General features: G+C 46.9%; 1 protein-coding gene across 3 annotated transcripts; it reads left to right on the top strand.

The window, feature by feature from the left end:
• The first annotated feature begins 16,344 nt into the window (after nt 1–16,344).
• On the top strand, nt 16,345–25,013 carry SLC46A1 (solute carrier family 46 member 1). 3 transcript variants are annotated; one of them, XR_002124554.1, is made up of 5 exons: nt 16,345–16,659; nt 17,041–17,893; nt 18,567–18,813; nt 18,890–19,030; nt 19,831–19,917. XR_002124554.1 is itself a non-coding variant. In XM_019647074.1 (5 exons), the coding sequence occupies exons 1-5, from the start codon at nt 16,432–16,434 to the stop codon at nt 24,449–24,451; spliced, it is 1,362 nt and encodes a 453-aa protein (XP_019502619.1). In that variant the 5' UTR covers nt 16,355–16,431; the 3' UTR covers nt 24,452–25,013. The 3 variants fall into 3 exon arrangements, 1 of the variants encoding a protein (XP_019502619.1); XM_019647074.1 differs by lacking the exons at nt 18,567–18,813; nt 18,890–19,030 and adding exons at nt 23,711–23,867; nt 24,412–25,013 and having other exon boundaries at nt 16,355–16,659; nt 19,831–19,914; XR_002124555.1 differs by lacking the exon at nt 18,890–19,030.
• The last annotated feature ends 1,924 nt before the right edge of the window (nt 25,014–26,937 follow it).

Below are 26,937 nucleotides of genomic sequence, written 5' to 3'. Positions count from 1 at the left end.
CCACAGGGGCTGCAGCCTACGCCGTCGCCGGCGACTCATGGCAGCCCAGCTCCAGGTTGAGCTTTTGTACAGCATCTTAGCTGTGGAGGGCAGTGTCACTGGCCCTCATATCCGAACCAGGGCCCTCTGGCGTCCCAAGCCAGTTCTTAACCATCGCGCCACTCGGCTGGCCCTCATTTATAAAATGTTTAAAGGATATTATTCACATAATGGTGATTATGTAAAAACATACTTATGGCTCTCGAGTATTTTTAAATTGTTGGAGGGACAGGGTTGGCTCTTCCAGGGTCTGGCAAACTTTTGAGACGGAACATACCCAAAAAGCCACATGTGGCTCGCGAGCCGCCGTTTGCCAACCCCTGGCTTAGAGGCATCATCTAACTCCTGCTGACTCCTCTGGCCTCACACGCTCTCCTCATTACTATGAGGTATAGCAAAACCAGACTGGACACTAAGGTGGCCTTATAGCTGATTGAGTCAGCCTGTTATGGGAGGAAATGAAATGTTTTTTAGGCCCTTGGAATAGCAGCTTGGCACAGTGTCACAGTGATAACATCTGCTTTATGGTCATAAAGCCTCAATACAGACCCTATGGAAACTTTGGGATCTGATGCCCCGGCAACAGCAGAGCCTGGTAAAGTGGCTGCAAGCTTGACAGCCTACAGGATCAGGTGCTTTTAATATGAGTGAAGGTGAGTGGTGAACTGGAGAACATATAACCTACCTCAAAACAGGGGACAGTCCCTTCTAGCTTCAGGCAGGTATATAGGCTTGTGTGAATTTTGCCACAATTTCTGAGTTTTCAAGAGAATCCAGAAATATAGATTTTCATGTAAACGTTGGCAACTAATTCAAAATTTAAAATGTGCTATGTGAGCCAACTAATTTTTTAAAAACCCCACGTGAATCAAACAAAACAAACCTGTGGGCCACATCCAGCCCACAGGGCATGTGTCTGTGAAGTATAGAGAATAGAATGTGTGGAGGCTTGGCAGCCAGCCAGACACCAACTCCAATATCGGTTCTGCTGCTCTGTAGCTGTGTGTCTCTGAGCAAGTCACATAATCTCCCCAATTTCCTCATCTGTAAAATGAGGATAACAATACTTCCCCCACTGAGTTGTAATGAGGATAAGAGATCATATTTGCAAAATGGCTAGCACAGAGCAGTTCCCTAAACAGAAGCCGATTAATCAGCACTATTGACACATCTATAAAAAGAGCATGTTCACATGGTCAGCATAGGAAAAGAGGGTGTATGAGGACCACCAAGGAAGGGGCAAGTGACAGTGCCACAAGCACTTCAATCCCTAGAGAGCAGTTCTCAGTGCTGGCTTCCCTTGTGCATGGAGAAAATACCTCCAAACCATCTTCCTTTCTTAGGCTCTGATTTCTGGCTCACTCAGCACCTTTCTGATCAGGAATTCCATTGTCCATTTCCCTGGTACTGGGAATGGCAGCCTTAGATGAGCTATGTGGCCATTACAGTCTGTGAACAGACCTTCTGATTTGCACCCCAATATCATTTGAGTTAGTTCTCTGGTGCACTTAGAAAAACCAGGTGTTCCAGACCATCACAGCTGGGGTTCTGAGCCTGGAACTGGAGGGAGGGCCTGACTAAAAGACATTCTTTTTGCAAACCCCTAAGCATTACTCTCATTGTCACCCCCAAACTGTGTCAGCCATGAGAAACTCCTACAGGGTCCCCCAGAGGTCAAGATCCCTGGGCCACTTCCCTTGTTTGATCCAGGTAAACTAAAAATGAACACTTGCCAAGACAGGTTCTTATAGTATATTTTAAACATTTACATTTAACAAATTAACAGATTTTAACACACACAATAGAGTGCCATTTAACTGTGCTATTCACAGGATAATTACGTGAACCTACCTTTCCCATGGTATAGAAAGCCCTTCTCCATTTCCCCCCTCTGTTCTCCTGGGAATGCCTTTCATTATCTCATGCTTCAAAATCCAGCTCCTCTACAGTGAATCTTTCTTTGAGTTTCTTTTGAGGACACTCTCTGAACTGATTTATGCTACTGTATACTTTTATTATTGTAATTTTGGATTTGTGGTGCTGCCTCCCACTGGCCTGGGAACTCATTGAGGGAAAGAACTGTGTAAGTTCTTGTCTGTAATTCCAGCTCCTAGGAGTGGGCCTGGCAAGCAGTAGATGCTAAATGAATGGTGGAGGGGTGGAGAGATGAGAAGGCTCTATCAAGAACAAAGCATTTAGAAGACAGAGGCCGAGGTGGCAGAGTAGATAAACACCATGCCTGCTTCCTTCTGTGAACACATTAAAATTATAACTAAACTATAGAACAATCAACCTGGAGAACCATCTGAAGTCTGGCTGAACAGAAGTTTTATAACTAAAGATATAAAGAAGACGCCACATCAAGACTAGTAGGAGAGGCAGAGACATGAACCGGGCTGGTCCCAAAACTCTGTGTGGTGGTTGAAAATAGGGAGGAATACCTCAGCTGCAGAGGTTCTGCCCAGAGGAGCGAAGGACCCTATCCCCACTCCAGTACTGATGCCAGGAAGAGGAGCCCCCACAACATCTGGTTGTGAAAAACAGTGGGGATTCTGACCATACAGGTGGGATGGAAGGCTGCAGGAAACCCAGACATCCTCTTAAACTGCCCGTGCACAGGCTCACTGGCTCGCAGGCACTCACCTTGGGCTCCAGTGGAGGGACGGTGACTCGGGGGGTGTCAGAGGCATACGGGGAGCAGACTGAGGTGTGTGTGGCTTTGAGGCCAGGGCTGGAGGACAGTTGTTCTTTTCCCAGTGTGGGTTCTTCCTCCCATGTAAACGGCAGGTGGCCGCCAAATTTAATGTGTTGAACCCACTCCTACACTTATGGTCAAATCTGAATCTCATTGGTCTAGTGAGCTCTGGGACTCCACCCTGATGATTCACTGGGACCCCGCCCTACCCAACTCCCCCAATGCTGGAGGCACTTTCTCAGGGAGCAGCCAGCCCCTCCCGCATTGTACTCTTCCTTGGGAAATATCGGAGTCCACAGGCCCCAGGCAGGTGACAACTGGTCTCAGTGTGCTTTGAGACTTTTCCTGAGTAGCTCCAGTCTCAGCACTGGCACCAGAATCTACATTAACCTGGTGAACACAACTCTTCCCACTATAGTGACTCTCTGAGACCCTGCGTCATCCAACTTGTATATCACACGAGGCTTTATCAGTGGCTGAACCTTAAGGGAGCCAGCAGGTGGCAGCAGGCCTTGGGGTGCCCTGGCTTTTTGCAGAGCTACTCCAGGCCTGGTACCAGTGGCAGCCATCCTGGTTCAGTGTGGCCTCTCCCATGTGCCTCCAGGTTTAACATAGGCAGCAAAAAACCTCAGATCACTTGGTAGTTCCTACCATGTAGTCCCCACTGGTAACAGGCAGTAGGTGACCTGGGCCTGCACCACAGTTGCTCCCAAGAGGACCCAGAACCAACATACCTGGAGGCTGGCTTTAGACCACAGCAGAGAACCTCCCAGTTAGCCCACAAGTGGCATACACAAAGGGCGGTCTCAACAGGTACCAGAGCCTGCAGCAGGCAAATCCCACTCACTGGGGTAAACCCCCCACAAAGCAGCCCATAAGCTGTGGACATGGCTAAACCCCACAGCCAATCAGCCTGAGGGCCTATCCCACCCACTGGCATGCCAATAGCAACCAAAGCTCAACTATAACAGGAGGGCACACACAACCCACACAAGGGACACTCCTGGAGCACCTGGAGCAGGTGAACAGGAAAACTGTGCCCACTGGGCCCCACAGGGCACCTACTACATAAGACCATCCAGCCAAGACTGGGAGACATAATAGATCTACCTCATACATAGAAACAAACATAGGGATGCAGTCAAAATGAGGAAATAAAGAAATATGTCCCAAATAAAAGAACAGGAGAAAATTCCAGAAAAAGAACTAAACAAAATGGAGGTAAGCAACTTATCAGAGACAGAGTTAAACAAAAAATGGTTATAAGGATGCTCAAGGAACTCAGTGAGAACTTCAACAAAGAGATAGCAAGCATAAAAATACCATAGAAACCATAAAAAAGGACCAGTCAGAAGGAATACAATAATTGAAATGAAGAATGCACTAGAAGGAATCACCAGCAGACTAGATAAAACAGAGGATCAAATCAGTGATTTGGAAGAAGACAAGGTAGCAGAAAACACCTAATTGAAACAGAAAAAAAAATCTAAAAAATGAGGACAGTTAGAGACCTCTGGGACAACATCAAGCATAACAACATTCACATTATAGGAGTACCAGAAGTAGAAGAGAGAAAGCAAGGGATTGAGAACCTAGAATCTATTTGAAGAAATAATGACTGAAAACTTTCCTAACCTGGTGAAGGAAATAGAAACACAAGCCCAGGAAGCTCAGAGGCCCAAACAAGTTGAACCTAAAAAGGCCCACACCAAGACACATTATAATCAAAATGGCAAAGGTTAAAGACAAAGAGAGAATCCTAAAATCAACAAGAGAAAAGCAACTAATAACTTATAAGGGAGCTCCCATAAGATTGTCAGCTGATTTCTCAACAAACTTTGCAGGCCAGAAGGGGTTGGCAGGAAATGTTCAAAGCAATGAAAAGTAAAAATCTACAACCAAGATTACACTACTCAGCAAGCCTATCGTTTAATTAATCGAAGGACAGATAAAAAGCTTCCCAGACAAGAAAAAGCTAAAGGAGTTCATCACCACCAAACTAGTATTAGAAGGAATGTTAGAGGGACTTCTTTAAGTTGGAGGATAAAATGATCAAAATTAATAATAAAATGACAATAGTTACATATCTATCAACAGCTACTTTTACTTTTTTTTTNTACACAGTCCCATCATTTCACAAGTGTTCTTTGAATTTTCCCTTGTCCTTCACTGTTGAGCATTTGTCACGCTCATTCAGAGGAATGAACACTCACCTGTGATCCAGATCCATGGCTTTCAGGTGCCTGGTGATATGCCATCTTTATCTGAAGTATACACGTAGCACTGGGGTCAGCCAGTGTTTTCCTTTTTCCCACTCAGTCTTATAAAATAAGGGCCAATGTCAACCAAATGTCAAAAGTAACAGCATAGCAAAGCTAAAAGTGGGGAAGGTACCGTGGGACCCCTGAAATGTTGGTTCGGCAGGGCTGTGAAGGTGTCCCAGCTTAGCTAACTGTGACAGGTGACCTAGGCGTATTGGGGTATAAGTATGAAAGCATCAGTGCTCCGATCGTCCAGGAGAGCTAGCTGCCTTGACAGGTTAACTCCGTGGAGAATGCAAGGACGCATCTGCTGCAGTCACCCACTTCAGCAGCTAGGGTTGGCTAGAATTACACCTTTTGCTTTCTCACTCCCCTGGCTTCGTTTCAGACTCAGATATGCTTCTCTGAGATTCCACTGGTCACGGATCAGGCCTGCTGATCCCTAAAGCTCCGCAGTCCCAGCTTTGAGAGAGGAGCCAGTCTCACCCCATAACATGCGGTATCTTGCTTGTTACATTCCCTGAGGGTGAGCTTATCAAGGGGCAATTTTACTTCATTCTTAAGTCCAGCTGATGGTTATGTAACCCATTGTGATCCGATTTCTATCTTTTCCTTCCCTTATCTCACTTGCTAAAACTTCTGGGGTCCCCAGCGCTGACCCTTGACTGCCGTCACTTACCTAGACCTCTCTTGAGTGTCCAGTACGTCACCACTCTCGTCTGCAATTCTGTTCTCTTGGCTTCAGCATTCTCTCCTGCTTCTCTTGCTCACTCCACTTCCTCTGTCCATCTGAATCGGTTGTGCTCCTCACTGACCCCTGCCCAGTCTCCTTGTCACTTGTTGTCTGTCCATTCTCAAGGCTCTGTCACACATAATGTGGATGACTCCCAGCCCTGCCCTTCCTCCTGAGCTCTGGGGACAGCATCTCAAACACAGTAACAGTCAAACTGAACTTAGAGCAGGGGTTGGCAAACTTTTGAGACAGAAGAGCTACCAGGGGTCAGCAAACTGTGGCTCGCAAGTCACATGTGGCTCTTTGGGTACGTACATGTGGCTCTGAAGTAAAATTGAAAATGAAAATAAAACTATCNGCAATAATGTTTGCCTTTCTACCCAGCGTAAAGCCCCACAGAGCCAAGACAGCCAGTCTCAGAGGGTCACTGCCACTGTGGTCTGACATTTGCACTATCTAGGAGAGTCCTGCTATTAAGTACTTCTACCCTTTTCAATGTAGATGAATTCAAACATGGCTTGCAGGATATAATTGCTCGTTCATACCTTTATAGGACTTGTTATTACATTATACAGATCAACCCATTCTAAAAAAATGTGTCTTGACAATGCTTGGTTTGGAAAATATGCTTGCTTAATCTACTATGCTCACTTTTAAAGATGCAGAGCTAAGTCGCTATCTGGGAATTTTTTCTCTGAGCCTAGAGAGCGCTGTCATACCAGGCATGGCCACCAGGGAGCAAGCAAGAGCAGCTTGGGCAGGGTCTAGAAAGAAATTCCGTTAGGAGCAGCAGCACCCAAGGAGAGAAGAAAGAAAGAGCCAGCTAAGGCTCCCAGTCACCAGAAAGCAGGAAACCCTCCCAGGCCATGGAGATTGGAATTGTCTTGTTGCTGGTGTTATCAGCAGCACTCGGCCCATGCATACTCCATAAGTCCTAGCCTGTCCCTTGGTGGGGTCTGCTCTGAACAGATTGGTGCCATAGTGCCTCCCTGGCTGTCTGGCTGCATTCAGCACCACGTGCCACAGTGCTGTGCTGCTCAGAAGAGAGCCTTGGGTAGACACTGATGGAGCCGGACCCAAGGTTACCATTTGCATGCTGCACTGAATCTTCCCCATCCTGGCTTCCTTTATCTCTAGAATTTGTCCAAGTTATAACAAAAGGACAGCAGCATGATAACTCACCTTCTGATAACAGCATCTTTGCTCTTCCTGCCCCAGTGGGTGCAGCCTTAGGAGAATCACTGTGCTTTGCTCCTTGCCAAGGGGCGAGCATGTGACCCAGCCAGGCCAGCCAGCTTCTGTTTCCTAGGGACCAGAATCTTGAGAGTGATAGAATAGGGATACAGCTGATTTCTCCAGACACCAGTGTCCTATAAAGTGTATCTGGTGGTTCCTGCTGCCTGGATTCCCTACCCGTCATGCTTCTTGTTCTAATTATGACCTGGCTGTTCTGCGTTCTTTGTATTATGAGTTACTCTTCCAGAGTCTGCAAATTTTTATTATTATTATTTTTAACTGGGGAATTGGGGGAGGGGAACAGCGTTGGGGAATCGGGGNGGCTGCAGCCTACGCCGTCGCCGGCGACTCACAGCAGCCCAGCTCCAGGTTGAGCTGTTTATCAGCATCTTAGCTGTGGAGGGCAGTGTCACTGGCCCTCACATGTGGGATCCGAACTGGGGCCCTCTGGCATCCCAAGGCAGTTCTTAACCATCACGCCACTCGGCCGGCCCTATCAACAGCTACTTTTAATGTAAATGCATTAAATGCTCCAATCAAAAGACATAGGAAGTCTGAATGGATAAGAAAACAAAACCCTTACATATGCTACCTACATGAGAGTCACTTCAGATTGAATGACACACAGAGAGACAGAAAGTAAAGAGACAGAAAAAGATATTTCATGAAAAAAAAAAAAGCCTGAGTATCCATACTTACACCAGACAAAATAGACTTTCAAACAAAGGCTATAACAAGAGACAAAGAAGGACTAAGTCATCCCACTTCTGGGTATTTATCCGAAGAAACCCAAAATGCTACTTCGAGGGGACATGTGCATCCATATGTTCATTGCAGCATTGTTCACAATGGCCAAGATGTGGAGGTAGCTTGGGTGTCTGTCAATGGGTGAGTGAATAAACAATAGGTAGTATATATATACTTGTACAATGGAATATTGCTGGGCCAAGAAAGGGAATGGATTCTTGCCATCTGCAGCGGCATGGATGGACCTGGAAGGTATTGTGCTGAGTGAAGTGTCAGACAGAGAAAGACAGAAGCAATGTGATTTTGCTTATATGTGTAATCTAAAAAACAAAACAAACAAACAAACAAATCAGAAACAAAACAAAACAAAAAGAACAAAGCAATTAAACTGAGAGCAAGAGTAGAAGTCCCAAGATAGGAAGTGGTTCGGAGAATCTCCTCTGTGGGGTGCGTGGTTGGGGAACTGGACCTCCAGTTCTGCTCTTCTCTGGATCCTGGACAGCAATCCTCTCTCAGGCTCATCTTAGATATGGTGTCTGACCCTCACCTGAGACAGCCTTATTTCTTTCTGGTGAAATCCCCTCTCCCACCTGCCCCAATTTCAAGCTCAGTTCATCAGCAACCACCACCTCTGGCACCTGGACACAGCCACACACCTTTTCTCACTTGATCCTAACAACCATCTCATGGGTAGATATCACTACTTCGTTTTTCACAAACTAGGAAACAGAGGCCAGAAATTATTTCATAGATCAGAAAACTGAGGCCAGAAAGGGACTTGACTAAAGTGTCACAGTGAGTGGATATAATTGTAGTTTCCACTTCAGTGTTATGAACACCCTTATTTGTGACATGAATGATGTTTTTGACTTTTAGAGTTGGCATGTGAGAAGCAAAAACTCAAAACAATTCAAAACTCATGCTCTCGCTTCCCTTCCTCTTAATATTCCAAACCACGATCAGCAATTTAGAAGCTCTGATTGGGCACTTGTAGAAAGAAAGCACAGGCTTTGGGTGTAAGCTATGACAAGACAGACTATCATTCGGATGAGGAATTCATGTTGTAATCATGTCTTTCACAGAATTTGTATAGACAGTCTTCTACAGGCATTACTTAACTGGGAGTGAAAAAATCATTACACCATCTAAGCATTTCTCCAAAACTTCTCAGCAAAACTTCCAGAGTTGGACAACACTGTCATTAGTGTCAATACTTATTCCTGGGCCCATGGCAGACATAACCAATGTACCCAGGATCTCTCTTACCAACCCAGAGAAACAGCCCATCACAATGCAGCAATCCAGGCAGCTGCAATCAATAGACTGGAGTTGGTGCATGCCATCAAACCTTAATATGTCACCTCATTGCATGCCAGGCCATTGCTAGGAGATGCAGAGATGAATAAAACATTGTCTCTGCCCTCAAGTCTGGAGGTAGGATATGGACAAAGGTTGGGAGGAGACAAAGCTGCGAACACATATTTATAACCAGGTTATGTATAAAACCAGGGTTAAACATATGAACACAGTATGTGGAAGCACATATGACGCAATGACTAATTTTGCCTAGAAGTGTGACACAGAGGTGAGTCTTGAAGGATGAATAGGAGTTGAAGGGTATTCCTGGCAAAAGGAGTAACATATATTAATGTTTGTGATCCAGGAAGCACTGGAACAGGTGTAAGGAGAAGAAAACCTATACTCAGAGTGGGAAGGACCATTTTCCTGCATCTCTCCAAGCCATAGATATGTCATCTATAAAAATGTTAATAGTATCTACCTTATAAAGTTGTGGTGATCACCGAATAAGATAATGTATGTAATACCCTCACATAAGGCCAGGTTCAATAAAGTCAGCTCCTACCGATGTCTCCAAAATACTAAGTGGCATGAAGTTAATCTTTGACAATTGAGTCAGAATAGGTGTGAAGTAGAAGATCATCAGATTTAAAACATTTTTATATTTTCCATGATAAATACACATGTTTATAACAGAAGAGTTGAAAACATATGTAAAAAAACAAACAAACAAATCTTACCTCACTGCCCCACCCAGAGAGAACCTCTTTTAATTTTTTGGTGCAGTGTCTTCCAGTCTTTTTTTACTCAGTGAAATTCTTTTCTATACCTATAACCGTACCGTATGAACAAAAAATCCGGCGGTGAACACACAATGTGATATGTAGATGATGCATTACAGAATTGTACACCTGAAACCTATGTAACTTTACTAACAATTGTCACCCCAATAAACTTTAATTAAAAAAAGTCCTCTAGTTTTTTTTCACATAAAAATGATAATGTAAGCAGTGTTCTATATTATCATAACCTCTTTGAATATATCATTTTAATGGCTAGCATTCATTGAATAGGATCTATCATAATTTATTCAACCATCTCCCTGCTGTTGGACAAGTAGGTTGTCTACAAATTTTTTTTCTTTTTCTACTTTTGTCAGTAATGTTACAGAGAACATCTTGGCACATAAGCCTTTTTTTGTGTGTGTGTATTTTGTGTGTGTGCTTCAGATTATTTCCTTAGGATAGAGACTCAAAGGAATTAGAGAATTTAAGGATTTTGATGCAACGCTACCAAGCCATTTCCTGACAGGGTACACTGACACTCTCCTCAGCAGTGTTTATTTGACACAAGACTTACCAGCTTTGGGCATTCTCATTTAAGACTAAATCTCTGCTGCCGAGCGGCTCAGTTGGTTAAGAGCTCACTCAAGAGTGCAAGCTCTGAGCAACAGGGTCACCGGTTCAATTGCCGGCCCAAGCTGAGCTGCCGCTGAGCTGCCAACAGATGGCAGGATGACTCATCAATCAATCAATCAATCAATAAACTAAATCTCTGCTAATGTGTTGGCCACAAGAATAAAAGCAAAAGGCACAGTATTTCCTTCATTATTCAGAAGTGGGAGAAGAGCTCGCATGTGTGTCTCATACTCAGTTCTGTATTACAACCTTTCAAAGCTTAGATTTTATTCAGTTGTTTGATGGATGGGGGAGAGGTCTTAAGTTTTTATCAAATATGCTTAAAATATTAACTCTTTGTCATATTTTAAAGAAATTGTTTGTTGTTTTTAATTCTGATGGAATTAAATCTACAGATCTTTTCCTTTGCAATCACTTCTTTCCTTCAAGGATTTGAAAGGGCAGGAATTGTTAGCTCCCTTGGATAAGTCACCTCTCTCTCTGGACCTCAATTTCCTCATCTTTAAAAAGGGTGGGTAGGGCCGGCCGAGTGGCGCATTGGTTAAGAGCTGGCTTGGGACGCCAGAGGGCCCCGGTTCGGATCCCACATATGAGGGCCAGTGACACTGCCCNTCACAGAAGGCCTCATCCACCAGTGGTAAGTGGTGAGGATGGCAGCTGGTCTCCCAAAAGAGCTATCCTGTCCATGGTAACAGAACCTTGGGTCGCCAAATGCCGCTTTGTCAGGACAGCCAGGCTGTGTCTGGTTTTCAGAGGCTGACACACAGTAACCAGATCCATAAGTGACTGCCTCATAGTTCCAAATACCAATGTGTTAACCCCCAGTAGGGAATCAAACTTCGAAAAATCTAAATAGATTTTCCAGAGGGACCAGACTACACATGCCAGTCAACAGGCACTTCTGCTCAGTCATCAAGGGCCCTGGAGGCTGGAAGGGTCATCAGAGGTCACCAGAGGATGAAAGCAATAAAGGTATGTGTCGGTGTGGGTGTGTGGGGAGAATGTAAAGCTATTTATCATGACTGTGAACTACCTTCTGGCAAGGACTGCTGTATGTATCCACGTGATGTATCCACGTTGCCTGTGAAGTGATTTCTCATGTCAACCCCTCTCACCCTGGAGTACATAAGTTACCAAGTTTCATCTTTCCCTTTGATCTCCATTTTCTGCACAGCTCCCCCATCCTATTTTGGGTCACTCTTTTCAGTTGACACATTTTCTCACTACAGGCATTACCTTATTTTTTACATACTGTGGAGGTTAAAGATATGCAAGCTGAGAAATGATTCACATGTCACATGATGGCGTCCATTCCTAGAGCTCATAAATGCTATAAAATCCTATTTATTACATAAAAGTCAATGGGTATTTTTTTACGACTCAGTATTTTTCAACGTACGAGTATACGTGATTTTGGAAGGAAACATTAAAACACTGATTTTTCAACAAGTCAGAGACATGGGGAAAAAAAAGCTGACATGGGGGATGATGGTGAATGGAGAGACTGTTCTAGAGCAAAAAAGATTTAAGAGCCACAACATACCCTTAACATGCATTAGGTATACTTGTTTGAAGTCTAATTCAAACATCAGTCATAAAAATATATTTTTGGAAACAGTTATTGAATACCCAGTATTAGATTGTGTCAAAGAATTGCTGTTAAATTTTAAGGTGTGATAATAACATTGTGTTTATGTGAGAAAATGTCTATATATTTTAGAAATGTAAAATATGGGATGAAATGACAGATCATCATAATGTCTGGAATTTGTTTTAAAATCCTTCAGTAAAGGACAAAAACAGATGAATCTGCAGCAAGATTTTGATAATTGTTGAATTTAGTGATGAGCAAAGGGGGGTCATTGCACCACTCTATTTTGTGTGTGTTTGAACATTTTCATAATCATAAAGAAGTTGAAGATGGATCAAATGGCAGCAACAATAAAAATTAAGTGTCTAGGGTAATTTCTTACCACCCAATTCTCATTTTTTTATCTTATTTAGGAGACAGGAGAAATTCATTGTAAGGTTGGGAACAAGGGCTTGCTAACGCTTTTTTTTCTAACTAAAGTTTATTGGGATGACAATGGTTAGTAAAGTTACATAGGTTTTAAGTGTGCAATTCTGTAATACATCATCTGTATATTACATTGTGTGTTCACCACCCAGAGTCATTTCTCCTTCCATCACCATATATTTGATCCTGTTTACCCTCATCTACCACCCCCTCCCCCCTTACCCTCTGGTAACCACTAAACTATTGTCTATGTCTATGAGTTTTTGTTAATGCTGACTTTTCAACAGGGGTTTCGTAGAAAATTGAGTAGGAGATTGTGATGTGAATGGGCTTTAGTGACTTTTCTTGAAAATTTTCAAGAGGACATTGAATACAAGTTTTTTTTGCTTGAGAAAGCGTTCTGTAATGAGCTGGCTATTCTTCAAAAGATCTACAGACCTAGGAGGCAGCAGAAGGCAGGGATGAGAAGTCTGGCTTTGGAAACAGACAGATGGAGTTCTAGCCCTGACTCTGACCTTTAATTAGACACAGGACCTTTAATAAGTCACTCAACCTCTAAAAGCCTTGGTCTCCCCCTCTGTAAATGAGAATGATAATAACTACCTTGCAAAGTTTTATTAGGATTAGTTGAAATATTTCTGTGTTTGGCACATGGTAAATACTCATTAATCATTAACTACTATTATTATTCTTGCTACATTTGGTTCACCGACATTTCTTTATCATTATTATTTTTTTTGTCATATGACTTTTGTGTTTTCTAAAGAAAAGTATGAATATGGGGAAAAAATGGAGGGAGATTCCACTATCCAGAAGCTGGATGATTGCTCATATCAGTTTTTACAGGTTCTCTTTTATTCACGGGGCTCTTCCAAGATCTCTCCACACCACTGCTACCTTTCCAGAAATTCCACATCCTTGTACTCAAAATTAACATTCTTAAAGTATATGAGAAGATCAGGCAATTAAGTTCGTGAACTTTCCACGATGTAAGTGCATAGTGGAAAGTTCGTGAACTTAATAGTCTGAACTTTTATATTCGGAAAGTTATTCAAGTCCACCCTTTGAAAACACAGGAAATAAAATAAAATGTATACTTAAAAAGAGATTCAAATATACATTTTGAAAACAAGAGGAATTATAGTGCACAGGTAAATTATATATCTGAAAGAAGATTCAGATACACATTCAAAAAGAAAGGGAGTCACAGTATTTGCTCAGTGTTGTTAATGTTTAGAAGACCCAATAGATGCTTTTAATTATGGGAAGCTCATCTTCCTCTCTCTGAGAATGTACAAGCCCCACATTTATACCTGTACCTTGAGGGAGAGGGACATTGTGAGAGGTGGGGACAGGAGGGACAGCTACTGGCAGTGGCAAACTACACCTGCAAACATGGTCAAGAATTAAGAATCTTGGCAGCAATTCCTCTCCCAGGTATATATCTGAAGGAAATGAAACCACTATCTCAAAGAGATATCCATACCCTATGTTCATTGCAGAATTATTTGCAATAAGCCAAGACATGNAAAAAAAAAAAGATACTAAAAAAAAAAAAAAAGGGTGGGTAGGCAAAGATGTGATCTCTCCGCTTCCTTCTAGGTATAGATTTTTGGACTCTGGACTCCACAGGGTAGTTCCACACAGGCAACGCTCTCCGTGTGCTCTGGGGCTCCAGCCAGAGAACACTTCTCCTTGGTGGGTTCATTTAGGCCTTTGACTACCACCTTCTGAGCATCTACCATGTGCCAGGCATTATTCTAGGTGCTGGCAATACAGTAGTGAAGAAAACAAAGGTCCTGCCATCACTTCTAGTAAAGAGAGACAGATAACAAACAAACAAGAAAGTTATAATAATGCTGATGGTGATAAATACCATGGAAAAAACAAACTGAGGTAAGGGGTTAGGGAGTGCCAGGGGATGGGGGAGGGGACTTGCGATTACATAGAGAAGGATCAGGTGACATTTTAGCAGAGACTTGAAGGAAGTAAGAGAGCCAATCAGGTGGCTATCTGGAAGAAGAGCATTCCAGTTAGAAGCAATAGCATTCCTGCAAAAACCCTGAGGCAGGAGAGGCTGTTGGACAAGTTGGAGGGGGACCAAGGAGGCCAGGGTGGCTAGAGCAGAAGGGACAGAGTAGGGGAAAGGGTAAGAGACGGCACATGGTTTTAGGGCCTTCATAATGACTTGGCTTTCACTGAATGAAATGGAAATCATTAGATTGTTTTGAGCAGAGCAGTGACCTGATCATAGCTAGGTTTTTAAAGGAGTCAGGAGAGCCATCTAGTCTAGTGGACACTGAAGGCTCCAGCTCTGAAATGAGTCACATCCTGTCCCTTTCCCAGATGACGGACCTTGGCCTTAAGTCTCTCAGTCTTAGTTCTTTATCTAGGAAATAATTCTAAGGTTTCAGCTGGGTACCCCTCCCTCACTGTAGCTGACCTAACTGGGCCAAGCTTTTGTGTAGGTGGTGGTGAGGGGCAGGAGCCAATCCAGGGTCTCTTATATTTACTGTGAAATTTCCTATCTCTAGGAAGACCACAGGGTGGTGGTGGTCGTGTGGGAGTGTGGCTCTCATTCAGTCCACCAGTAAATAGCCAGCATCTACTTATTCTGAGCCTTGGACTCTTTATGGCTCAGGGAAGGTGGGGGATTGTCAAAAAGCCAGCAACAAGCCCAAACACAGTCATGGTGGCCAGAGCCCCCATGGAGCCCCCATCACCCCAAAAATCAGATCTGTGGGTCATGGCACAGGGCGAACCTCCAGAAATCCATTCAGCTGCCCTATTGCCAGGGAAGGCAGCCTTCCCTGGTTCTGCTCCTCCCAGACCAGGCCAGGTCCCTGAATTAGCACACTCGGAGTCCCACAGCTCCCCTCCTTAAAGCACTTGCCACAGTCGAAATCTTACATAGATCAATAGGATTCTTTGATGTCTCCCTATTATAGAAACTACAGGGCCTGGTAAAGGCTTTGTTTTTATCACTGCTGTGTCCCCCGAGGTTCCCCAGCTCGGTCCCTGACACACAGGGGTGCTCAATAAATGCATCAATAAATGAGTAAATAAGGGAGAAAGGCAGGTAATGCTGTTCCCTTTTATAGGCAATAAAACAGGCCCAGGCGGTAGGTCTGACTGCCTTCTGGCCCAATTCCTATAGTAGGAGCACCGAGGAGCATAGGGCCACACCGAACGGCCTCCAAAGCCCTTTACCATCCCCTCAGCCTCCTCTGCCCTTCCAAAGGCACCGCAGAGCCGGGCCCCAGCCCCAGAAACAAGACTAGTTTCCCCAAAAAAGATCCTAGGGCAGGAATGGAGCAAGTGACAGCCTATTAGTAACAATAATAGCACTTACGATGCACCAGACACCGTTCTTTCACAGCAACTCTTTGAGGCAGGTTCTATTAGCACCCCCATTTTAAAGATGAAGAAAAATGAGACACAGGGAGGTGAGTGGTACGTCCAAAATAGCAGCAGAGCCTTTGTAATGGAACCGAGGCAATAAATAAAACTCTAGGCTGCACTGTTACCACTGAGTTACAGCCCAGAATATCAGCATAGGCATCAGAAGTCATGTGTTCTTCCAGCTGGGCCTTGAGGGCCCAAAGTCCTTGTCCCCTCATCTTAGATTGGGATCATCAATAGTGGCTAGCCTATAGGGTTGTTGGGAGATAAATGCGCTCAGAGTTTAGTACAGTGCCCAGCACACAATGAACGACCAGTAAATATTAAGTACTGATATTCTTATTATTTTATGAATGTTTCTGGGCCTGGGAAGGAGGGCTGCAGGGCGATATGCTTGCACAGTTTGCAGGTGAAGTCACCCAGGAAGCTAGGATGCGGAGTCCCTCGCTAGCTCAGACCGGGCGGGGCGAAAGTGAGTAGACAGAGGCTCTGGCCCCGCCCAGTCAGACTTTTAAAAATATACTTCGGACGCAAGCGCAGAAAGCCCCGCGGTTCGCCTCGCAGCACCCCTGACGTGCACGCGCATGGAGGGGCGCCCGAGCCCCCTGGGCGAACCCCATGTCCATCCCGCGGCTAAGGTGCTGTGCCGTGGCCCCGTGGAGCCGCTCGTCTTCCTTGCCAACTTCGCCTTGGTCCTGCAGGGCCCGCTCACCACGCAGTATCTATGGTACCGCTTCAGTGCTGACCTCGGCTACAATGGCACCCGCGACCGCGGTAGCTGCCGCAACCACAGCGTGAACCCCACCATGCAGGTAGCGGCGGCGGGGAGAAGAGAGGGACGTGGCTGGGAGCGGGCCCGGGGCTAGAGCGTGGGGGCAGCTGAGGGGGCGGGGCCGCCGGGGATATGGAGATTGGGTGGTGGGCCTGACCGGGAAGTGCAATATAGGCGATGCGTCAAGTTCCTCAAGCCTTGAGAGTTGACATAAGGAGGTAAAAGTAAAGGAAAGGGACCTAGGTCCATTTCCCATAACTCTCCTTCCAGTGTCAGTTTTTGAGAGTTGTACTAAAATTTTCTGAGATTTAGGGCTCCAAAGAAAGTGCTCATTTTGTATCTCCCAGGATGGTATTGGTTTTGGGGGGGGGGGGCAACCCAAAGTGAGGAAAAGCACTCTGGTAAGAATATGCCCCCACAGGAAGTGGAGACCCTTACTTCCCACTGGACCCTCTACATGAACTTGGGCGGCTTCCTGGTGGGCCTCTTCTCATCTACCCTGCTGGGTGCTTGGAGTGACTGTGTGGGCCGCCGCCCGCTGCTGGTGCTGGCCTCTCTGGGTCTGTTGCTCCAGGCTCTGGTGTCCATCTTTGTGGTGCAGTTGCAGCTACACGTTGGCTACTTCGTTCTGGGCCGCATCCTTTGTGCCCTCTTTGGCGACTTCAGTGGCCTCCTGGCTGCTAGCTTTGCCTCCGTGGCAGATGTCAGCTCCAACAACAGCCGAACCATCCGAATGGCCCTGCTGGAAGCATGCATCGGGGTGGCAGGGATGCTGGCGAGCCTCCTTGGGGGCCACTGGCTCCAGGCCCAGGGTTATGCCAACCCCTTCTGGCTGGCCTTAGCCTTGCTGATAGCCATGACTCTCTACGCTGCTTTCTTCTTTGGGGAGACGATGAAGGAGCCAACACCTGCCCGACTCTTCACGCTCCGTCACCACCGATCCATTGTCCAGCTCTACATGGCTCCAGCCCCGGAGAAGTCCAGGAAGCATTTAGCCCTGTACTCACTGGTCATCTTTGTGGTGATCACTGTGCACTTTGGGGCCCAGGATATCCTGACCATCTATGAGCTGAGCAAACCCCTGTGCTGGGACTCCAAGTTGATTGGCTACGGTTCTGCAGCTGGGCACCTCCAGTACCTCAGCAGCCTGCTGGGCCTGCGGCTCCTGCAATCCTGCCTGGCTGACGCCTGGGTGGCCGAGATTGGCTTGGCCTTTAACATCTTGGGGATGGTGGTCTTTGCGTTCGCTACCATCACACCCCTCATGTTCACAGGTAATGTGTGTGGGCTCAGGGACAGTTTGTCCCAGAGGCACTGGGTGAAACTTGGGGCCAGCCACTTTGCTGCCCCTAAGTGTGGTTCATGCCTCTGTCTTTGGACACATCGTTGTGCTCCCAACCTCCGTTGGAAGACAGGCAATTAAGAAACCTCATTAAAAAACCTCATAGAAATATAGACCTTCAATAGCCAAAGTAATTAATCTACATTATCAATTGTAAATATTGTTAGTAAGATAGAACAACAGACGAAAGTATGGCTCATAACACTAATTGCTTCACTCCTTGGCCTCCCACAGCCTATATTTATGGTGTTCTTAGACAAAGTCCATGCTATTAATGCATTAATACTCACTTCTCTGATAAGAGTCACAGGACCTACCTCAAATAACCTTGGTCAGCTTCTTTGGGTTTTTAAAGAAGCCAGTCTTCTGACACCACAGATATTAAATTTCTGCTTGGGTTAGTTGTTTTTGGGTTTTTTTGTGGGAAAGGGGCAGCTGGGAATGAGGAAGTTAACTTTTTTAAAGGGACAGATTTATTTTGAAAAAGCCCTAAACTGTGTTGCATACAAAGTCAGCCATTCAGTAATCACAGATATTATTAAGTTGGCTACTTGCCTGGACAGTGAGTCTGAAAGAGACCAGGTGCTTTTCTCTCCCATCCACAGCATCTCTCCTGGGCTCGGTGCTGGGCTGAAAGCCCTCAGGGGTACAGAGACGATGAAGACACTGTCATTGCTCTGGGGAGCCTCAGCAGAGTGGGATTTGGGGGCCTGACACCTGAAGGGGCTCTGGGGTGCCTCATCATATACCCACTTTGGAGGATCCACTATCTCCTAGGTGTTTGCAGTTTTGCTGAGGAGGCAGTAGTCACACAAGGGAGAGAAGTGGCTATGAAGGAAACGGTGTAAGCCTGTGAGTAACTAAATGCAAGCATATGCTTACTATGCTATGCTCTTCATGGGTGTTACCTGATGTATTAATTTCCTAGGGCTGCTGTAACCAACTGCCACACATTTGGTAGCTGAGAACAACAGAAATTTATTCTTGCACAGTTCTGGAGGCAAGAAGTCAAGAACCTGTTATCACTGGGCCACAATGAAGGAGCAGCAAGGCCACGCGTCCTTCAGAGGTCCTAGTTGGGAATCTGTCCCTTGTCTCTCTGGCTTCTGGAGGCTGCCGGCGTTCCTTGGCTTCTGGCTGCATCACTCTGATCTCTTCCTCTGTGGTCACATTGCCTCCTCTTTTGTGTGCCTTCTCCTCTGTTCTGTGTCAAATCTCCCTTTGCTTCCCTCTTATAAGGAATAATGTGATTGCATTTAGAGCCCAACCTGATAACCCAGGATAATCTCTCTATCTCAGAATCCTTAATTTGATCACATCTATAAGACCCATTTTCCAAATAAGGCAACATTTACAGGTTCCAAGGATTAGGACCAGATATCACGGCGGTGGGGGTGGGGAGGCATTATTTAGCCTACCACATCCCAGAACCATCCTGTGGTCAAGGCCTCATTATCCTCTTACAGATAGGAGCCAGGCTCAAGGCCACACGGTTAGTAAGCGGTGGCATCAGGTTTTGAACTCTGGGCGACATCTGAAGCCCATGCTTTTTTTTCTTCTTCTTTTTTTCTGTGCCTTGCCATCTCCCTACTATGTGGGTGATGCCTACTGGAAGCACAAGAGGTCTTCTGACAAGAACGCCATTGGTGGGGAATCAGCATTCACTCACAAAAGAGGTAGCAAGTAGGCCAAAGCAAGAGAAGGGTAGTCTCCATTCCTCCTTAGTCATTGTCTCTTGCACCATCAAAGAAGTTCTTCCTGTGTCTAACCTGCGTCCCACTGAGGGTATGTGTAGGAGCTCTGCTACATCCCTCTTGGGCACCCCTCTCCCTGACTGCATTTTCCTGATGATTGTTTCTTTCTCCACAGGGTACGGGCTCCTCTTCCTGTCATTAGTCATCACACCCATTGTCCGGGCCAAGCTCTCCAGGCTGGTGAGGAAGTCAGAGCAGGGTGAGTGTCAGGGTCCACCAGCGTCGGGTTCCTCATGCCCAGTGTTGCCTGAACAAATTGCCCAGGATGGCAGAGGACCATAGTGCCTTGGGTTTTCAGACAACAGAGTTGGAATTTGCAGTCTGCAGAGCATGATTTTGTTCTTTTGGCTAATCCAAGGAGAGGATGTGCCCTGTCCAGACCCCAGATTTACCATCTGTAAAATGGGTGCAATGGTGCCACAGTTCCCTGCTTCACAGGGGTCAGAGCATGCACGCTCAGAGGGAGTGAACCATCTTGTGATGTAGGGCTCATCATCCCTGGGTGACAGTTGAGAAAGCAGAGGCCCAGAGGGCTAAACTGACTCACCCAAGGTCACTCAGTAAGTGACAGAGCTAGGATGCAAACCCAGGTCTCTTTAAGAGCAGCAGGTCCTGGGATCTGGGTTTTAGTCTTGGCTCTGTTACCCACTGGCTCTGTGATCTTAGGCGGGTCCCTTTCCCTCCCTGGGCCTGTTTCCTCATCTGTCACAGTGGTTTGCTCTTGATGACATCTACAGGCCCTTCCAGCTTTGACAGTCTTACAGTTTAATCTCAACTTCTGTTGGGTTGTTGCTAATTCTGTAAAATTTGAGTTCTGCTGAAATATCTATAAAGAATAGCTTCTCAGGCCTCTGGATCTTGAGACCCCAATCTGGAAACATCTGGCTCATCCGCTTTTCCCCATGTGCTCTGGAAGGAGGATCTGGTGATGACAGAGATGACAGAGGTGCCATTTGTAGCCCACTACAGGTCCTGTTGTCCTCAGAACCCAGGTGCTTTCACTCATTCATTCAGGAAGCTTTTTTTCTAGCACCTTCACTGTGGCCAGAGGTACCGGGAAGAACAGGAGAAAAGAACAGCCCTTACTAACTGGCCTCCTCCAGGGGCCAGACCCTATGATAGGGGCTTTACATGTGAATTTAATGTTTCTACCAATCTATGAAATCAGTATTATCCTTATTTAACAGAAGGGACATGGAAACCCAGAAGGATAAGTGACTTGTTCAGTGACCACACTGCTAATAAGTACTGGAACTGGGAATTAACTGATTTCAAGCAGGAGATGATTCCAAAGGGGATAAACATTGTTCTCAGGCTTTTGCTAGAAGNGGCAGCCAGCGTGAGCGTCCAGCAGCCGCCGTGAGCGTCCGTCCAGAGGCCGGCGACTGATCTGCCTCTCCCGGGAAGAACGCAATGATGGTGTCAGCTTGGGCCAGTGAAGCAACATCCTCCACAACCAGACTGAAGAACAAAACAACAGCAACTTGTCTGTTCCCCTTTCCCCGATTCCCCAGCGCTGTTTCCCTTCCCCAGTTCCTCAATAAAATCTTCTAAAAAAATAAAAAATCCTATTACAGTCAGAGCTGTGACTCCTAACTTCCTGCTGGGCCATGGAGGTTGCTGGGGTGTGCAGATAAGAAGGAATAGGAGAAAAACCTTGTCCCTTGTGCCACAGGCCAAAGTGGGACCAGAGCCCAGCACCTACCTTGTGCACCCAATCCTTGCAGTCGTGGTCCTGCATGCACTTGTCCAGTGCCCCAGCCGACAGCACCAGCACAAAGTTTTCGGCATCCTTGATACTTTGGATGAGCTTGTCCTCAAACTTGCCCGCTTCCAGCTTCTCCACATCAATGAAGACACTAAAGTCACGCAACTGCAGGTACACCTTCAGGAGGCTGTGAAGAGGTCGTGTGTCACTGCCTTGGCCTCACCTCAAGGCCCCAGGCTGCCGGCCTGCCCACTCCTCCTCACCTGGCCAGCTGGGAGCCTGAGCTCCTTCGGTAGCTGATGAAGACCTTTGAAATGTCCCCACTTGGCTTGCTGCCAGTGCCAGGCATTGGGGAGTGTAGCATTTCTGAGGGGGACAAGAGACAGCTTAGTGATGCTGGCCCCTCCTCATCAATCACCACGAGGTACATCATCCCCTGCCCACCCAGCCTTCTCAGCCCAGCCCAGGCAGGGTGGCTTGCTGCAAAAAGGGTCACTGAGGTAGAGAAGGTGGGGCCTACAGGAAAGAAGGATGCTAACTCTTGGTGAGTCCTTCTCAGAAGGCAAGCATTGTGTTTTCAGGACAGTGAAATGCACCTCCAGCCCTGCCCACTCTCTGGAGCTCCAGACCCGCACAGCCAGGTGCCCACAGGCACTCCAAACCCAACACATCCCAAATTCTCCCCTGGCCCCCTTCTTCCTAGTTTCCCACCAAAGCCAGAAACCTGGGTGTCAGCCTCAACTCCTGCCTCATTTATTCATTCAACTGTATTAACTAAGCACTTACTAGGTGCCAGGCACTATTCTTAGTGCTTGGGATACAGCAGTGAACATAATAAAACCCTGCCCTCATGGAGCTGATATTCAGTGCTCAGCGCCAGACACCATGCTCTGTACAGTCTTCCTACTAGACATCTGGACTCCAGCCCCAGGGTCCTCCCTATGTCCAGGCCCCCAACTCCAGCTTCCTCAGTGATCTCCCCAAATCCACACTTGCCCAGTCTAACCTGTTTGCGCAGCTACCAGAAGGATCTTTCTAAAATTCAAGTCTGAGCATGTCATTGTCCCCACTTAAAATCATTTATTGCTCCCTACTTCCTGTAGAAGGGATTTGTTAAGCTATGTTTGCCATAGGGCCCTCCTGTTTTTAAAAAATGAAATCTTGGGGGTTTCTTGGGAGCTGCAATGTAAAAACGATACAAGCTGAACCTGATTTGGTTGAAACAAAAGCATGGGGCCAAATCCCAAGCCCTTGTCCTTGATAGGAGCTTAGTATGTGCTTGCTGAGTGAATGGATGAGTGAAAAGAGTCTATCTTCTCAGAACATTCAGATGTAATACTCACAGACAACATCTGTCTGTTGATCAAGCAGAAAGACAGGCTCAAACTCCAGCTCTGTTATTTAATGGCTTTTATGACTCTGGGAAATGTATTTAAATGCTTTAAATCTTAGTTTCAGCATCTTTAAAATAAACACCCTTGATGGAAATGTTCTTTATCTTTGGTTACGATGGTAGTTACACAGGGGTAAGCATTTTCCCAAGCTCTTCAAACTGGACACTTTTAAAGTTAAATTATACCTCTTTTATATTCTTTAAGAAGTTTTTTTAAAGTTGATTTTAAAAAGCGAATGCCCACTGCATTGAATGGATGTAGAGATTAATGAGGTAATATCTGTTAAAAACTCAATTCAGGACCTGCCATATAGTAATTGACAATAAATATTANTGTTGTCTTTCAATCTTAGTTGTGGAGGCACAAGCTCAGCTCCAAGTCTAGTTGCAGCTTTCAATCTAGTTGCGGGCGGGGGTGGGGTGGGGTGGGGAGGGCTGCAGCCCATCATTCCATGCGGGAGTTGAGCCAGGAGTTGAACTGGCAGCCTTGTTGTTAAGAACACACGGTCTCACCAGCTGAGCCATCTGGCTGCCTATTGGCAGCTCAGCGGCAGCTCAGCTCGGGCGCAGCTCACTGGCCCATGTGGGAATCAAACCAGCTACCCTGCTGCTCAGAGCACACGCTCTAACAACTGCCCCACTCAGCTGGCCCAGCACATGTACTTTTAATATGTGGGTTTGAAAACAGCCATTTATTTCATAGCCCCCCGTGTGCCAGGTGCTTTCCATCCATGACCCCATTGAGTCCTTAGCACATGATGTAGGATTTATAGGTGAGGAAGCTGAGACTCAGATTAAACGACTTGCCCGAGGTTACACAGCTGCAAGGTAGTGATCCTGGGATTTGAACCTACGACTTTCAGACTCCACAGTGTGATATTTATTTCTTCACAGGTGCTCTCTTTTCTGCTGTGGCCTGTGTGAATGGCTTAGCCATGATGACGGCTTCTGGCATCTTCAACTCGCTCTACCCAGCCACCCTGAACTTCATGAAGGGGTTCCCTTTCCTCTTGGGAGCTGGCCTCCTCTTCATCCCGGCCATTCTGATTGGGTAACACAGGACTCTGACCCATGCTCATAGGCCCTTTATCCCAAAGGTTTCCTCTCCCTCCTTCTCCCAACCAGAAATGGCTGCCTTGTTCCTGGAACCCTTTCCCTGTGGGTATCTCAGTCCCAGCCTGATTCTTCCCTTGTAGCTGGCTGCCTAACCCTCTGCGAGCCGTTTCCCAAGAGCAGGGCAGACGGGCAGTAAGGGAAGGGTCAGGCTAACATTGCTTCTTGGCAAGGCTGTGTTCTCTTCCCGTTGCCCCACTCTATTCGCATTTTACAGGTGGAACTATGGTGACAGAGATGTGCTAAAGGGAAGCGCAGAGAGCTTCCTCAGCTAGTTGTGGCTGGGCCCCAGGCTAGCCTGCCCCACTGACTTCTTCCCCCATAGCCTTTCCAGAGCCCTCTTGTCCGGACATTGTCTTCCATCTTTAGCTTGGGGAGGGTGATACCTGTACCAGCCCATCCAATAAAGCCTGTGTCACTTCTTCAGGAGTTCACGGTCCCCCCCACCCGAACCTGAACCCTCTCTCTGGTCTCTCTCACAGGATGCTGGAGAAAACTAATCCTCACCCTGAATTCCTGTAGCTTCCCCAGAGCCCCTGATCTGCCTGGATCAGAGGACAGAGGGCAAGAGGAGCGAAATGAGCACTAACCAACTGGAAGTATACACCTTGGACCCCACCCACAGCAGCACCAGCAGCTCCCCTCAAAGGCAGCGTTCACCTTGGATAAGGTGGTCCCCACCTCATCCAGAGCTGTGTCAGCCTAAGACTCGAGGATCTATCACTGTAACCCAGACCGTCTGACTCCAGGGCAGGCAGTGGGGGAGCCATTTGGAACAGGGGTCTGTTTACACTTTATGCCATCAATCACACTGAACCCTCCAGGGGAGAGGAGAGGTTCTGCTGGAAGTGATGCCTCAGGAAAGCGTGAGGGCTGGCGTCTCTGCTTCCAACCCAAACTACACAGCTCACAGTGCGCAGTTTGTGGTGTGCAGCCCCCAGTCATTCCTTAACGATGAATACTTTGAGGGGAGGAAGGGTTGGGGAGTGGAGGGAGGTTGGTATTGACTCTAGGTGGAATCAACCCCCTGGGCTTAGCAGTGCCAATCATAATAAATAAAGCAGTATAAACACACTGAAATGAACCTTCTGGCCCCCAGAGTTTTGGGCTGTGGGGCCCTCTATATTCCTGTTCCCAGTCTGCCCACCATAGGTCAGACAGTCAGCTACTGGGCTGGCAGAGCCTTTGAGCTGCCATGGGGTTGGTACTGGGCATGGCCAGCCCAGACCTCATCTGACTGCCTGTTGTCTTCTGAGCTGCCGGAAGGTGAAGAGCTGGCAGACTTGCATCAAGCCAAGCAGAGGCTCAGAGCAGAGCCTTGGCTGCTCGTTACTGAGGGTCAGAGATTCGCTTCCTGAAGGCACCTACGTGTATACTGACTGGTCTTTCTGGCTACAACAGCCCAAGCAGAATCCGTTTTTGTTATCACTCAGCCCTTCAGCACCTCTCATGGCTAGGATTTCAGCAGGGCCGTGTGCTGAGACCACCCCTCATGCATCTGTAAGGCAACAGCAACCTGGAGATGGGCCCGACTCCCCATATGGTCCAGGGGCTCCAGCTTCCCAGAGAATAAGGAGGTCGTTTCTAGGTTGTAAAGAAAGCCAGGACCCGAAGTTGAACGGCAGAACCAGATTCAATATTAAGGCACTGGCTTTTATGAGAGGTGGTATTTAACTCTTCAACCCAGAATTCATCACAGGGCTTGGCCCCCTACTGCCATTTCTACCTTCATTCTCTCTCACCAGCCCTGCTAGCCAGTTTTCTGGCTGGAAATCATGCAAATAAAATGGGAGTGGCCTAGGGCAAACTAGGGTCGATTGTAGCCTCTGCAGCCAGGGCCTGTTTCCAGATTCCCATCTCACTGTCCCCTCTGTCACTGGGAGACAAGCAAGGAGAGGGCCCTCCACTGACTCACTGCATGAGGCAGGAGGGAGGGGAGGGAATTGGCTCTGGGCTGGTCTCAGGCCTGGGCTCTACTCCAGCCACTGCATCCAACTCTCCGGTGACCTTGAGCAAGCCCCTCTATGAAGGGCTAGATCAGCAATGCCCCAACTTGTCTGATCGTGGTTCGACAAAGGAAACACTGGATTAAATAATGTTCTGAGATCCTTTCCACCTCACATGTTCTGGAATGAGATGCCTCTCTTCCTGGGCCTGGGGGAAGGATAAATGAGTTGGAGCTGGATTTTTGACATTTTAAGTATTCCTGAGCAGTTCTTGGTCCCTGGGGAGGGGTGGGATGAGATGGAGTAGGGACCTAGCTGACTCAGCCCCGACCTGGCAGCAGCTACAGCCCAGCCAAGCAGAAAACCCTGGCCCTGCAGACCTGCATCAGAGCAGGCTTTGGGGGAAAGGCTGTTTCTCAGTCCTTTGTTTCAGGACCATCCCTGCGGGGCAAGGCCTAGGTAGAAGGTAAGGGCCAAGGTGCCTGCCATGGCTGTGATCTGGGCAGTGTTTGTCACGACAGGGGAGGCAGTCCCCTGAACACACTGGCCTGGCTGGGATAGGGTCATCACTTCAGCAGCTCTGGGAGGACTGGGGGCTGGGCTCTGATTCCCCAGAGAGGCAGGGCAGCAGAAGAAAAACAGGGCCAGGGAAACCATTCTGAACACTGTCCATGGGGGACCTCAGAAGGGAGTGGAACTGGAAAAAAAGACACAAAGCTTCCCCTGGAGAAGATTCATCGCACTGTATTGTTATAGTTTTCTGCTTTGTAAAGGCAGCATCCAGTGGGCCTCAGTCACCATCGTAGCCAGGGCCTGGCACTGGTGGGCACTTGGGTGGCGTGAAGGAAGGAGGATCAAGTGCAGTCAAAGCCAGAGTTGGAGCCAGGACCAGCTAAACAGTATCTTTGTCAGGGAGGTGAGTGGAAGGAAGAAGTCCCAGGCCTGGGATGAGACTGACTTCTTTTCTTTTTTTTTAAAGATTTTTATTGGGGAATTGGGGGGATGGGAACAGTGCTGGGGAGTTGGGGGAAGGGGAACAGACAAGTTGCTGTCGTTTTGTTC

This window comes from Hipposideros armiger, unplaced genomic scaffold, assembly GCF_001890085.2.
Source record: "Hipposideros armiger isolate ML-2016 unplaced genomic scaffold, ASM189008v1 scaffold_108, whole genome shotgun sequence".
In the NCBI taxonomy this organism is placed as follows: domain Eukaryota; kingdom Metazoa; phylum Chordata; class Mammalia; order Chiroptera; family Hipposideridae; genus Hipposideros; species Hipposideros armiger.
Note: the sequence above shows the minus strand (reverse complement) of the source record. Positions and strands in the feature narration are given on the sequence as shown.